Source organism: Papio anubis, chromosome 2, assembly GCF_008728515.1.
Source record: "Papio anubis isolate 15944 chromosome 2, Panubis1.0, whole genome shotgun sequence".
Classification (NCBI taxonomy): Eukaryota; Metazoa; Chordata; class Mammalia; order Primates; family Cercopithecidae; genus Papio; species Papio anubis.
The window spans coordinates 87,931,703-87,947,151 of record NC_044977.1 but is presented as its reverse complement, the minus strand read 5'-3'; the positions used below and the strand labels follow the sequence as shown (position 1 = coordinate 87,947,151).

Sequence of the window (15,449 nt, the reverse complement as noted above, 5' to 3'; positions counted from 1 at the left end):
ACTAATTGTCAGTTGGGCTGGACAATCCCCAGGCCCCTGGATGGAACGTGCAGATAATTACAAGTATGTGATCAATCAGTTGCTGCTTTCAAGATTTTCATCAGTTTGATGATGATGTATCTAAATGGGGCTTTCTTTTTTTTTTTTTTTTTTTTTTTTTTTGAGACGGAGTCTCGCTCTGTCGCCCAGGCTGGAGTGCAGTGGCGCGATCTCGGCTCACTGCAAGCTCCACCTCCCGGGCTCACGCCATTCTCCCACCTCAGCCTCCGAGTAGCTGGGACTACAGGCGCCCGCCACCACGCCCGGCTAGTTTTTTTGTATTTTTAGTAGAGACGGGGTTTCACCATGTTAGCCAGGATGGTCTCGATCTCCTGACCTCGTGATCCACCCGCCTCGGCCTCCCAAAGTGCTGGGATTACAGGCTTGAGCCACTGCGCCCGGCCTAAATGGGGCTTTCTTTGTGTTTATCTTACTTGAAATTCTTGGAGCTGTAGGTTACTGTTTTTCATCAATTTGAGACGCTTTCAGTCATTATGTCTTCAAATCTTTTTTTCTCCCCCTTTCTCTTCTCTACTCTGGAGCTCCCACTATAGATCTACTAGGAAACTTGACACTAGAGGTTGTTCCTCTCTTTCTACAGCCAATGACTTAGGTGAAGGTTGTAGTTAACTACCTCAAGCCCATAAGGATATACCATGTGCTGATAGATCTGTGTATAGGTTGGGAGATGCACTCAAAGTCGCAGTCAATTTTCAAGTACCCCTTGGATTTTGCTTTTCACCAGGTTCTTTTGCATCTTCCCCAACAGCATGTGTAGGCTTTCCAGTTGGCTGGGAACGTGTGGAGAGCTTATCTCAGTCCTTTTACAGATGTCTAATTTTCAGAATATTCTTTAACTTGGATCATCACCTTGGGCCATCAAAGTTTCAGCTTTACTCCATGCATTTCTGCATCAACCACTTTTAGCTGGCAAAGTCACAGACTCCCCCCTCCTCTAAACCCCACACATATATATTCACTATCTTCCTGAATGAGTGTATCATATATCTCCTTTGGTGACAAAGCTGTTGGTTTTGCAGTTAGTTCTATGCTGGCAAAATTACTATTCTCACCAACCAGGTTTCTTTCCCCTTCTCTTTGGGGAAGAGAATGCCATCACTTGTAAGAATTTGCTTCAAATCAATCTATTTTGTTTTCTTGCCTAAGGGAAAAAAATCTATGCAGGAGATTTGATGCCAAAGATTAACATAACTTAAAGTCACATATTCTAGGAATCTATGTGAACTTGAACTTTATCAGAAATGATCCAATTTGTAATCATAAGATCCTGTTATCAAAATATTTCTAAATTCTGGCAAGTGACCCAAAGTAACATTTTATAGTTTGATACAATTAAACTTTTCTCCAGGTATGTGATTCAACCAAAATATCATCTACTTGTCTGGTCCAAAGTATCTACGAGGAAAGCAATGCTACTGTATGATGTGGCAAAAATTTGATGGACTCACTGTTGAGAATGCTTTCTAGTTCTAGCTGGCCTGCTTAGGTTTTGATCTACCAATAATATAAAGAGGCATTAAGCCCCCACACTTGTGAATTAACTGACTCTTTTCCTAGAATGCTAGGATAACAGCTGTGCCACAGGTAACTTTTACTCTTTCCCAGGTCTGATGACCAAATTGATAACTATAAAAATATTTCCATCTCATTGTGCCTACTCGAATATAGTCAATACCCTGAATTTTCATTCATATAAACAGGACTCTTTTCCACAGCTAATTATGAGAACAGCTAGAAGACAGTACATTTCTTCATATTCAATAAAATGAAAAGAAACCAACCTCTTTTTTCTTCTTCTCGTTTTAGTTTATCTTCCTCTATTTCTTTTGGCAATTTTTCCTTTTTCTCTTTCTCCACATCATTATGCAAATGTTTTGTGGTATAGCTGAGTGCCGGTGAAAGAAGAATCTCTCCATTTTTGCAGAGTTCATCACGAATTTTAATAAAAAACTGCTGAAGTTCTACCGCATCTTCATATATTTCTGAATCTGTCCTATAACGGCATCAAGAGTATCCACTGACACACAAGCTATTTCTTTTAAACACCTCAATTATGTTAAATTCTATTAAATGCTTCTTTAATTGATATAGTGGTATTTCTGCACAGGTCTATGAAGAGTATCTTTCTGAAGTTTGTTAAAACAAAATCCGAAGTGTCATTTTACCATGGTAAGCCTCATGGCCACCATTTTCCTTTACTTCAAGGTTCACTTCTTGTACAGCTCATGTAAAAGGAAAGGCTTCATGTATTTTCTCTTGGAGATACATGGCACATGCATTAATTGATTCTGGCAGGGGAAAGTGGCTGCCAGAACCAAGAATTGTACCAAGTTTCTACAATATGTTCAACACTTATTCGTATCCATTCTTTGCATTTTTACTTTCTCTTAATAGCAGACCGGTGTGTTACATAATAGGCTCTATTTTCTTCCTTTTGGTCCTACATCATGGTTGCCTAGGCTAGTGAGACCCTGTGAATATCTGAACCTAAAGCAAAGCCATGAAGGCATTCTATAACGGTTAGAGGCCTCAGAGTTAGTGTTCGTTTTAGTTTCCCAGAAATAACTGTGTAATTCTGGGGAACCAGCAAAGGCAACACAGTGAAAGATGGAAAAAAGATTATCTATGTCATACCCAGAACTTTTCTGAGTCTCTTTCTCATTTATGAAATAAGGCAGCCAGGCATGGTGGTTCACACCTATAATCCCAACGCTTTGGGAGGCTGAGGTGGGAGGACTGCTTAAGGCCAGGAGTTTGAGACCAGCCTAAGCAACACAGCAAGACACTGTCTCAACAAAAAATCAGCCGGGCATTGGAGTACACACCTGTAGTCCTAGCTATCTGGGAAGCTGAGGCGGGAGGGTCACTTGAGCTCAGGAGTTCAAGGGTGCAGTAAGTTATGATGGCACCACTGCATTCCACCCTGGGCAACAGAGCAAGACCCTGTCTCTTTAAAAAAAATCAACAAATAGGCCAGTTGTGGTGGCTCACACCTACAATCCCAGCACTTTGGGAGGTCACGGTGGGCCAAAATGGTTAACCCAAGTCTCTACTGAAAATATAAAAATTAGCCAGGCATGATGGTGCACATATGTATACTCAGCTACTCAGGAGGCTGAGGCAGGACAATCGCTTGAACCCGGGAGTACAGGTTGCAGTGAGCCAAGATTGCGCCACTGCACTCTAGTCTGGGCAATAGAGTGAGACTCTGTCTCAAAATAAATAAATACATACATACATACATACATACATACATACATATATAACTAAATAAATAAAATGTGGGGAGTGGGCAAAATAAACTTTAGACTTTAGAATTTTGACTGGAGGAAGTTTTATTACTGTTTCTAGTCCACTGTAGTCTGAGGAAGGTTTACATACAATTGTTCTTATTTTATTTTATTTTATTTTTTAGGCTGGGTCTTGCTCTGCCACTCAGACTAGAGTGCAGTGGCGTGATCACAGCTCACCATAGCCTCAACTTCTTGGGCTCAAGCTGGCTAATTTTTAAATTTTTTGTAGCAACAGGGTCCTCCCTATGTTGCCCAGGCTGGTCTTGAACTCCTCGCCTCGAGTGATCCTCCCACTTCAGCCTTCCGAAGTGCTTAAATTACAGGTGTGAGACACCACAACTGGCTGGCTTAAATAGAATTCTATTAACTAAGAATACCAGAGTCTAAAAACTTATTCACAAAACTAACCACAAAGGTCTTAGCAGTTACAGAGACATTCTGCTCAGAGGAGTGTGGCCAAGTTAGCCGCCTGTTGATACATGACACTAGAGCATCAAACTTCAGAGAGGTCCCCAGAATGCTGCTCCTCATCAGCAAAGGTGAACTGGCAAACAATTCAAAGACATGATCAATAACCTAAATGGGTATTTCTGGAAAGTTTTTTTTTTTTTTTTTTTTTTGAGACGGAGTTTCATTCTTGTTGCCCAGGCTGGGGTACACTGGTGCAATCTCAGCTCTGCAACCTCTGCCTCCCAGGTTCAAGCAATTCTCCTGCCTCAGCCTTTCAAGTAGCTGGGATTATAGGCACCCACCACGTCTGGCTAATTTTTGTACTTTTAGTAGAAACGGGGCTTCACCATGTTGGCCAAGCTGGTCTCGAATTCCTGACCTCAGGTGATCCTCCCGCCTTGGCCTCCCAAAGTGCTGGGATTACAGGTGTGAGCCACTGTGTCTGGCCTTGGAAAGGTTTTAAATATCTTGTGGGGTCATAGAAATGCTAATACTTGTAGGAAAGCAATAAAAATAAAACTTACCAAGGGAAGACACCCCTGAAACACTTTTTTTTCCTTCTTGAGATACGGTCTCACTCTGATGCCCAGGCTGGAGTACAGTGCCACGATCATGGCTCACTACAGCCTCAATCTTCTGGCTCAAGCAATCCTCCCACCTCAGCCTCTCGAGTAGCTGGGACTATAGGCATACGTCACCAAGCTTGGCTGATTTTTAAAATTTTATTTTAAGTAGAGATAAGGAAGGTCTTGCTATGTTGTCCAGACTGGTCTCAAACTCCTGAGTGCAAGCCATCCTCCCACCTTGGGCTCCCAAAGTGCTGGGATTACAGGTGTGAGCCACTGTACCTGGCCCCTAAAACACAATTTTATGTCTGTTTTCTGAATGACGATATTTGAATTCTGCTCACTTGAAATTAAAGTTCATTTTATAAATTTTCACTTTTATAAAATTAAAAGTGAAAATTTTTGTAAATTAAAAGTAAAAAATTTTTGTAAATACCTTTCATGGTATACTGAAAGGGCAGATCATAATTCCATCATATCACATGGTTTAGAAATGAACATTTTTTACAAGAGTCACTAAGCACCTACCATACGCTTTCTTGTTTATTCCAAGTACTATAAAGAATTTATTAATCTAAGAAGTCAGGTGTTCATTGAATGTGCAGGAGCATAAATACTCAAGCTGGAAAAACAACTCTAAATTCCCCCTCAGGCCGGGCGCGGTGGCTCAAGCCTGTAATCCCAGCACTTTGGGAGGCCGAGACGGGCGGATCACGAGGTCAGGAGATCGAGACCATCCTGGCGAACACGGTGAAACCCCGTCTCTACTAAAAAATACAAAAAACTAGCCGGGCGAGGCGGCGGGCGCCTGTAGTCCCAGCTACTCGGGAGGCTGAGGGGAGAATGGCGTAAACTCGGGGGGCGGAGCTTGCAGTGAGCTGAGATCCGGCCACTGCACTCCAGCCCGGGCGACAGAGCCAGACTCCGTCTCAAAAAAAAAAAAAAAAAAAAAAAAAATAAAATAAAATAAAATAAATTCCCCCTCAATTGCTAAGTAATCTTTTTATATAAGGCAGACATTCAGCAAAAGGAAATAATTACGAATACAGAAGGCTCTTAATGCTTCCCTTGTTCGTCTTCCCACAGGTCCCTTTTACCTGCAAGGGGGTCAGAGTGTTTAGTCTGGGAATACTGCCAGCAGTTTAGGAAAGGCAGCAGCCAACTGGCAAGAGTCAGCACTGTGTTGTTACTAAATACTGTTGATGGACAAACTATTGTCACTTGAGTGAATTTTTCTCTTGTTATGTCTCACTGTTCAGATTCCTTCTATTTTAGCCTGTGAAGTCTTAGGTGACGCTGGGTAACAGTGGTGGGTAGGGGTAGGGGTAAATGGTGATGAAGCATGAAGACTCTTAAGAGATCAACATGGAAATCTACTGTATGGAGACTTCACTGAATTTATGAACTATTATTTCTGGGATGTCTAGCTTTGTTACTGATAATATAGTAGATAAAGGCATAGTTTATTCTTCACTAAATTGATGCATCCGCATCAATTCTTATTAAGTACTTATTCTTAATAAGTACTATAAGCAGTCACAATACTATCTTCTTTTACAAAGTTAAGAATGGCTCCCTGTATGTTTTTCTTTTAAATATTTTTCCTAACTATTAAATTACCAGGGATCCCTTTTGTTTTTCAACAAAGCTCTGGGCATGAGGGTAAAACTGTGTGCACCACTATCTCATAAAAATATACCTTGGACTCTATCTCCCAGGCCTCAAAAGCAAAAACAATCATGTCAACAATGGGAGAATGAAAAGAGCTAATTTCCTAGAGATACAAATCTTAATTCTTAAAATAAACATATCATCTATACAACATAAACAAAGTTCCTAATAATCTACAAGACAAATAATCATTGAAAGACTCACAGAACTAACACCAAGATGTAATGGGGCTAAGCAGGGAGGGGAGGAAGGGAGGGGTATTAGACTTAAGGACTACTTAAGCCAAGAACAAGAACAGAAAGAAGTCTAAGCTACATGAAAATAGAGTTTGTTTTGCCCACTGGTGTATTCCATGCATCTAGAATATGCTCATTAATTGGTAGCATCTCCATAAATATATGTTGAATAAATGAGTAAATCCAAGAGTTTTTGACTGCAAGATGTCCCTCCATCCTTCTCTTTATTTCTACCCAATTGCTGAAGCACCATATTATTAAGGACCATTTCTTAAAGGTGTCACTCATGAGCCTCACCAAACTGGCCCCAACTCTATCCCTGTCTTTTAAACATACCATATTCATTTCCTAACTCCATTCCTTTGCTCATAACATTCACCTTATTTGAAATATCCTCTTGCCTACTCATTTGAACCCTACCTATCCACCCATTCTTTCCTGATGCCTTATGCCTTTTTAGGAGAACTGTGGCCCACAGAATTCCTTACATCACCATCTTTACTAAATATCAGGTTGTGATATGTTGTTTCATGTCTGGAATTATTTTTCCCTTAAGCATAAGTCCTGGCCCATCCATCAGACTTCAAGCTTTTAGAGCACAGAGCTCAAGGCTTATCATCCACGGCCGTGCTCCATGACTTGTCCTAGTAATTGGCTCAGGAGTAGCTCTCTGCAGTGAAGAGCAAGACAAGTCACATCACTTACTAGTTGGATGACTATGGGTAACTTTTCTCTGCCTATGCCTCTAATTCTTTCACATGCAAACTGAGAAGATTATCACTTACCTAGAATGGCTATCATAAGGGTTAGAGATTGCCTTCATAAAGTGTTTAGCATGGTGCTTTACAAAGAGTTGGTGCTTAATACAAGCAGCAAATGTTACGATCTTTTTTCTTTTATTTGCGAAGACACTGAAAGCAAACACTACTTGCTTTTCTTTAAAGGTTCAGAGCAATTTCTGACTTCATAGATTCCCTAGCTGGCATTACACTGCCTAAAGGTCTAGTTCTAAACATGGTAAGTTGTGAGCTCCAGGAAGGTAAGGTTTGTATCTTTATTTTTTTATATTTTCCCAGCTGTCTCCAAGAGCACATATAAAATACACTATAATTGCTGAATTTAATAGTCAAGTTTCATATTGATATGCAGCAAATATATATCACAGATAAAAATTAGAAGGAAATTTAAGTTTAATGTAAATCTAAATTTGCTTCTTTTAAAACATTTAATGTCTTCAGTAAGCTCTCTAGAAACCTGAGATTAAAAAAAAAAAAAAGAAGCCCTCTGAGGTACTTAAAATGGTGATCAAATTTATATCAGTCTACCTCAGGTCAATACCTTGGAGCTATTTTATTTAAAGCAGTCATGCATTGAAGCCAAACCTTAAAAGAAAAATGCAGTTACTATTTCCAATTAGAAACATTTATCTTTTTATAAAACACATTCTGTGAAAGGCTGTATTTTAAGTTTATGCTTTTCAAGAGACCTTCAATTTTGTCTTCCTCCTCACTGGCCTTAATCTAGATGACTTAGTGGTGTGCCTTCTCTCCCCCATAGAATATACTCGATCTTAAGAAGTTCTGGCTAATTAGAATTCAGAATAGCATGCTACCAACTACAATCACGTACGTAAGTGGAAATAGTACATCAAAACAATATTCTTTCATCTGTTTTGTATTAAATAGCACACATCCTCAAAATGAAAATGGCTTTGAAAACATACCGATTCATCCTTCTTGCCCGTTCCAATACTTCAAACATATGCTCTTGAAATAAATCAAGCCGCCGGTAGCGATTATTTTCAACATTCTTCCTAATGATGTCAAATGTAAGGGGTGGTTTGTTAGGAAAGTTGGGATCCACAGCAGGAATTTCCGCTAAAGAATCACTGTAGCATCTTCCCTCATCATCCTGATGACTCATGACTGACACAAAAAGATTGTGGATAAGCTCTTGAATCAGCAAAGTCACATTTGGGACATGAGAGTCCTCATCTCCCTCCAGGTCTCTGCGCGTTTCAAGCAGGACTTTGTGTAGTACAAGAGCATCTTTGTAGATCAAAGACTCAGGCTCATTGTATGTACATGCATTATTAAACATCATGACAAAGTCCTCAACCATAGAGTCAATATCTTGGTACTTGTTCGCCATCATGTGACTTCGAATTTTTTCCATATCCATGGGCTTTTTAATAGTCAGATAGTAGTCAGGCAACTCAGATCTAGAGGGAAGCCTCAGAAATATGGCACTGAGGCGGCGACCTCTCTTATCAGTATAGTTCTTTACAGCTTCATAGACCTCATTTAGTTTCTGCTGCATTGGAGTCATGTATTTTGATTTTTTAGGAGAAATGCCACTCTTCCTACCTAAAGAGAGAGACTTAAAGTTAAATGAATAAAATAAATGAACCTAACTTTGTATACAGATGGTAGCATAACCACAAGCTACGATTCCAAATAATTTGTAAAACCCAGCAACTAGCATGTCTATAGTGAAATATAACCTGCAGACAAAAAAGAACTAAAAAAATTTTTTTAACTGTTTTCAGTAATCATATTTTTGATGGGAGACTAAGTACTGTTAAGGTTGAGAAAGCTGTGAATAAGGAATAAAGCAAATGAGCAGCTATGTGACATTCTATCACCTCTGGTATCACTGAGAACTGAGATTTTCATCATGGAATAAAAAGAGATAACGGATGTTAAAACACAGGACATTAATAATTACCTTGAGGCCTTTAATCTCAATTGAAAGTATCACTATGAACTTATGATGTATTTTATCTTTAAATATAAGCATACGAACAAACACATACAAATTTCCTAGCTCTGTCCACTGAAAATCGTACAATGACTACATCAGTAGCAGTATACCCCACACTAGAGTTTTAAAATATTAATTCCAAATACAAATGTTGATGAACCCTCACCTTTTAGCAGAAACATGAAAAAGGCAGGGCTCCTTGGCAAATGACTGATTCCCAGTCTGGTATATCTTCAAACACTAGACAGTAAAGAATCTATCAATGACTTCTTACCATGACTTCATGTCAACAGAATATAGGAACCATCTGGGCGTGGTGGCTCATGCCTGCAACCCCAACGCTTTGGGAGGCCAAGGTGGGTGGATCACCTGAGGTCAGGAGTTCAAGATCAGCCTGGCCAATATGGCGAAACCCCATCTCTATTAAAAATACAAAAAATTAGCTGGGTGTGGTGGTGGTGCCTGTACTCCAAGTTACTTGGGAGGCAAGGCAGGAGAATTGCTTGAACCCAGGAGGCAGAGGTTGCAGTGAGCTGAAATCAAGCCATTGCACTCCAGCCTGGGCGACAGAGCGAGATTCTGTCTCAAAAAAACAAAACAAAAAGAATATAGGAATCAGCCTGAACCAGCCTGAGTATCAATAACGGCAATAACTTCAATCACAACTCAGCCACATGTTTAAGTCTGGTAGTTCTTAATAATATGTTTAAACAAACAACAAAATGGGTAAATATTGAAGGATGTTAGTAAACCAATGCATATTTTGAAAACTGTTAAACGGGAAAACAAAATAAAACAAAAATCAAGCCTTTATCCTTTCAAAAAGCAACACACACACATGAAAAACCCTGTACCACTGGCTAATCAAATATCAGATAAGGCAAAGTTTCTCTAGAGCTAGTAAGGAATAAAATTAAAAACGATCACAATTTTACATCCCTTTCATGAATTAATAATTAATGAAGTATGCAACAATACCAGTTAACAGAAAGACACAGATTTTACATGTACCTGATGGAAGATGATATATTACCTATGAAGTCGGTTTTTCTGCCAAAGGGAGAGGATAGGGGATCAGACCTCAATCTGATCAAACCTCTGGCTCCAACTACCAATTTACAGGAAGTGCAAAGGACAGAGGAACACATGAAAGTACAACAGAGTGGGCCAGGAGCGGTGGCTCATGCCTGTAATACCAGCACTGTGGAAGGCCAAGGTGGGCAGATCACTTGAGTCCAGGAGTTCAAGACCAGCCTGGCAACATAGCAGAACCCTGTCTCTACTAAAAATACAAAAAAAATGAGCTGGAAGTGGTGGCGTGTACCTGTAGTCCCAGCTACCTGAGAGGCTAAAGTGGGAGGATTGCTTCAGTCGGGAGGTGGAGGTGGCAATGAGCCAAGAATGTGCCACTACACTCCAGCTTGGGTGACAGAGTGAGACCCTGTCTCCAAAAAACAAAACGAAACAAAACACAAAACACACAAAAAACCCCACAACATATGGATGCAATCAGCAAAATCCAGACTATGGGAAACTATAGCACAAATCTAATTTCTTCAACAGATAAATAGTAAGGGGTGGAAAAAGAGAGAGATGGAGGGGAGTTTACAGATTAAAAGAAGTATTGGGCTGGGCACAGTGGCTCACACCTGTAATTCCAGCACTTTGGGAGGCCGAGGTGGGCGGATCACGAGGTCAGGAGTTCGAGACCAGCCTGGCCAATATGGTGAAACAGGACTGAGTCACCTCCCTGGCCACTGTACTTTACATTTATATATGTTTGAAATTTTTCATTAAAAAACATAGAGAAATAAAAAGGAAGCCAGGCACGGTGGCTCATGCCTGTAATCCCAACACTTTAGAAGGCAGAGGCAGGAGGATCGCTTGAGCCCAGGAGTTCAAGACCAGCCTGGCCAATACAGGGAGACCCTGCCTCTATTAATTTAAAACAAACAAAAGAAATAAAAAGGAAATGAACATTCCACATAAAAAGCCCTTTTTAAAGAACTTTAAAAAATGCATATGTGAATTTATGTATTTAAATATAATTTAGATAGTTATTGTTAAACTATTATTAGTCTCTTATGAAATCCATTCTAGTTAAAAGATACTGTGTTCCTACAAAGTGGAATGAAAGTTTTACATTTCTCCAAACCTTCTGTATGCTTTTACAAGTCCATGAAAAGATAAATGCCTTAAAAAGGATTCATCGCTTAGCAGTAAATCATACCCAAATCTACTACTAAATTTAGTTGATAGTCATTTCAGATAAAAAAGCTAGTCCAGGCCAGGCAGGGTGGCTCACACCCGTAATCCCAGCGCTTTAGGAGGCCAAGGTAGGCGAATCACTTGAGGTCAGGAGTTTTGACAGCAGCCTGGTCAACATGGTGAAACCCCGTCTCTACTAAAAATACAAAAAATTAGTTGGGCATGGTGGCGTACACCCGTAGTCCCAGCTACTTGGGAGGCTGAGTGGAAGGATCACTTGAACCTGGGAGGCAGAGGTTGCAGTGAGCCAAGGTCACTGACGCCACGGCATTCCAACCTGGGTGACAGCGCGAGATGCTTTATCAAAAAAAAAAAAGCTAGTCTGTCTGTTTTCCCCCTTTCCAGCAAATACGGCTCCAACGAATATCATTATCAATTGCTTGGTATCTATTTTATTTATATATTTTAAAGAAGACAGAAATCTCTTTATCTCTTATCTAGTGGTATTAATAACTTTTGCTGTCTTCTCTTCGAACCTTTTCCTTCCTTTTTTTTTTTTTTTTTTTTTCCCCGAGGCAGAGTCTCACTTATGAGCGCAGTGGTGCGATCTTGGCTCACTGCAACCTCTGCCTCCCAGGTTCAAGCAATTATCCTGCCTTAGCCTCCCAAAGAGCTGGGATTACAGGCATGTACTCCCATGTCTGGCTAATTTTTGTATTTTGAGTAAAGATGGGGATTCACCATGTTGGCCAGGCTGGTCCTGAACTCCTGACCTCAAGTGATCTGCCCACCTCAGCCTCTCAAAGTGCTGAGATTACAGGCATGAGTCACTGTCCCTGGCCTTCTCTTACAACTTTTAATAAAAAAACCAACCACAGACTACACTCAAATGATAGCTGAGTATAGTACAGTGGCTGGCTGGACATCTCTAACTCCTCTGTCTAGTTGGAACTGTTGGGATTAATTTTTAATTCTAGTAACTGTCAGACACACATATTAAGAGAAGAAATCTGCTACTATATTCTTACAGCACTATATGTAGAGAAAAATCTATTTTTACTATTTAAAATTTACAAAATGTCTACTGCATTCAAGAAAGTAAACAAAACCTCTGACATTATATTTTACTCCCCACATGCTTGTCACAGTTTAGCTACTTAAAATACAGTAAACAAGAGGGCTTGACAAGAAGGAAGAACTCCATGCTGGAGCACAGTGAGTTCAAATATATTCATCATTTAATTAAATATTATTTCAGAAAAATCAGCAATCTCTCCTTGATAGACTAAACTAAATAACAAAGTGTGAGGCTGCCTTACTCAGCTTGAGTTTGGGAGAAGCCATGTCATCATCATCAGGCAATGGGCCCAGCTCTTTCCTTTTCTCCTTGAGTAACTTCTCCAGGATATGTGCATCGTTGTACACCTACATTCCAAAAATATATTTAAATTATTCTCTAAAAACTTTTTATTAAGGTATAAAATGCATCCATAAAGAAGTTTTAAAAAGACAGTTGAAAATAGTTCGGAGCTTAAAGAAAACCAAAACCAGCCTCACTACAGAGCAATAAAATCACTGTATCTGTGGGAGAGCCTAGGCCTTAACTGGCTTGTTTTTAAGCTTCCCAGGTGATTCTAATGCACAGACATGCATGCTAATGTTTGAGAACCACTGTAGTAGAATCACTGCAGGTTTTAACAGAAGTTCTGAAACACATTTACATGTGTTGTTTTCTTCAAAAACTTTTCTTCTCCACTGGACACTCAAGGTAGCAGACTTAGGCCAATAGAAATTAGAGACTAAAAATATCTGATAGTTGGAGAGCAATATCTCAGTATCTTAAATTCCGAATCTGAGTTCACAGTCTGAAGCTTCATCTATAAAAAAACAATTATCCTTGCTTAGGGATCGCTCTCTGAGGACTGAGCCAAGAGTGGTAATATGTAGTCAAGAACAACGTTACTCACCTTATGACTTTGCATCCATAGCTCCCTCCTCTTACCTCCCCAGCAGATGCTATGTCCTCCCTTGGCCACCCACCAAAGCAGAGGAGCTGAGGGAAAAAGTGACCTCCCCTGTCTGGCCATCTCTCTTAAAGATGGCTTTTTCCTCTACCAGTGATGGACAAGTGGTATATTAGCCAGTGACACTGAGGACTGTGTAAACCCTTAAGATAGAACCATTTTTTAAATTTATAAAAACCCTCAATGCATACTCTATTTTATAATCAAATGTAATTGCAGAGGGAAACAAATGACTTAAAAATGTTATTTTATTTCTGGGAGATGTAAAGTAGATAAAAAGATACCAAATAGAAAAAGTTTCAAAGAAGGGAGACTATATCTTAGTTATACTGATAAAGAACTAAAAATCAAGATGCTTCGGCCGGGCGCGGTGACTCACGCCTATAATCCCAGCACTTTGGGAGGCTCAGGCGGGTGGATCACGAGGTCAGGAGATGAAGACCATCCAGGCTAACACGGTGAAACCCCATCTCTACTAAAAATACAAAAAATTAGCTGGGCATGGTGGCAGGCACCTGTAGTCCCAGCTACGCGGGAGGCTGAGGCAGGAGAATGGCATAAACCCGGGAGGCAGAGCTTGCAGTGAGCCAAGATGGCACCACTGCACCCCAGCCTGGGCGACAGAGCGAGACTCTGTCTCAAAAAAAAACCAAGATGCTTCACAGCAAAATCAATTAAATCAATTATTTAGAGGTGCATTTATGGGAATAGCATGCTGATTTTTATATAATTATACATTTTCTATATAGGCTGTCTTTGGAGAAGTATGGTCGTTGAGGATCGTAGTAATAATGATGACGAAAGATTTTAATACTATTGGCTTTCCTTTGAGTGCTTATTCAGTACCAGGCACTCTGCTAAATGCTCAGTATACATTATCTCTTTTAAATCCTACACCAAGTGTAGGTACTATTATTGTAAGTACTATTATTAGTTGATGCAAGTACTATTATTAGCCTTAATTTATAGATGAAGAAACTGAGGCTCAGGAAGGATAAATTACCTACACATGGATTGGCAGAGCAAAATTCAAAACTAGGATGTCAGATTACAAAGTAGGAACGTTTAATCTTTATAATGTACTGCCTCTGATTTTAAACAATGAAGAAAAATCAAAGTATTAACCTAGTCACCAAAAAGAATAATCCAAATTAAGCCTCTAGAGCTGGTCTCTCAAAATGCATTATTCTATAGGCACTCCTCTCCCCCAAAATGTGCCTACTTCAGTACCCCTGGCCCTCCTCACCTGGGAGCCCTCCTCGTTATAGTGCCTGGCATTCCGGAACATCAGCTTCATGTCTTCTATCATTCCCTCTTCACCTGCATATTTGTCATTGCGGATGTTATGCTCAATTATTTTCAAGTCCATTGGCTCCAAGATGATTTTATAATAATCAGGATAGTCCTTTTTGGATGGCTTAACCATAAATAGGTCACAAAGTCTTCTGCCTGAACCTGGCTCTCGAGCTTCAAGAACAACATTGAATAAGATTTTCATTCGCTGCTTTCTTATGTTCTTTTTACTGTTGAGAGGGAAAGTAGAAAAGGGGAAAAATTAGAATTGGTTCAGTTTTCTTAAATCAAGGATGACCATAAAATGAAACAAATTATTTGTGGTGCTTTATAATGATTACAATTTATTGATTACATATGCCACAAACACAGTAACCATGCTGGAAGTTATAAGCAAATAGTAGGAAAATTTCCAAAATTGTTAAAACAGTGATTCTGGCAGGAGTAGTTAATGAATGCCAAATAAAATTTATAGATATTTCATGAAATGCAATGTTTGAAAAAAGATCCTCTCTGATACCAAAAGAAAATGAAATCATATAATCAACCGAGATATATTTTTTGTTTAAAGATGAGTAGAGCAAAAGTGCAATAAAACTAGTAATTCCCTATTGTTATAATATCCTCACTTCCAGGCACAAAAACAAAACAAAATAAAAAACGTAAAAAGAGAAGTGTTTCATCTCTTAAGACAAGCACTCCTGAACACTTGGTATTTTGGTTGTCTGCAAACAAAAGGAGACTGTCTGTCAGACTAGTGTCTTTACAGTGGGTATGAGCCTCTCTTGCATTGATCCTGTCAGGGTCGTCCTTGCTCTCTCCATCAGCATTATTCCACAACTCCTACTTACTTTAAAGAATAAGCGGTGTGGTTAATCTGAGTTT

At 39.6% G+C, this 15,449-nt stretch overlaps 1 protein-coding gene across 40 annotated transcripts in view; it reads right to left on the bottom strand.

Annotated features, from left to right (window-relative positions):
* Positions 1-15,449, bottom strand: part of PBRM1 (polybromo 1) — a 151,468-nt gene that overhangs the window by 66,551 nt on the left and 69,468 nt on the right. For all 40 annotated transcript variants that reach the window (XM_017955406.2, XM_021934344.2, XM_021934345.2 and 37 more), the window contains 4 exons: positions 14,518-14,794; positions 12,567-12,672; positions 8,000-8,642; positions 1,842-2,053 (listed from right to left, as the gene is read on the bottom strand). In XM_017955406.2, the coding sequence (XP_017810895.1) occupies positions 1,842-2,053; positions 8,000-8,642; positions 12,567-12,672; positions 14,518-14,794 (1,238 nt within the window). The remainder of the gene's footprint in view (positions 1-1,841; positions 2,054-7,999; positions 8,643-12,566; positions 12,673-14,517; positions 14,795-15,449) is intronic.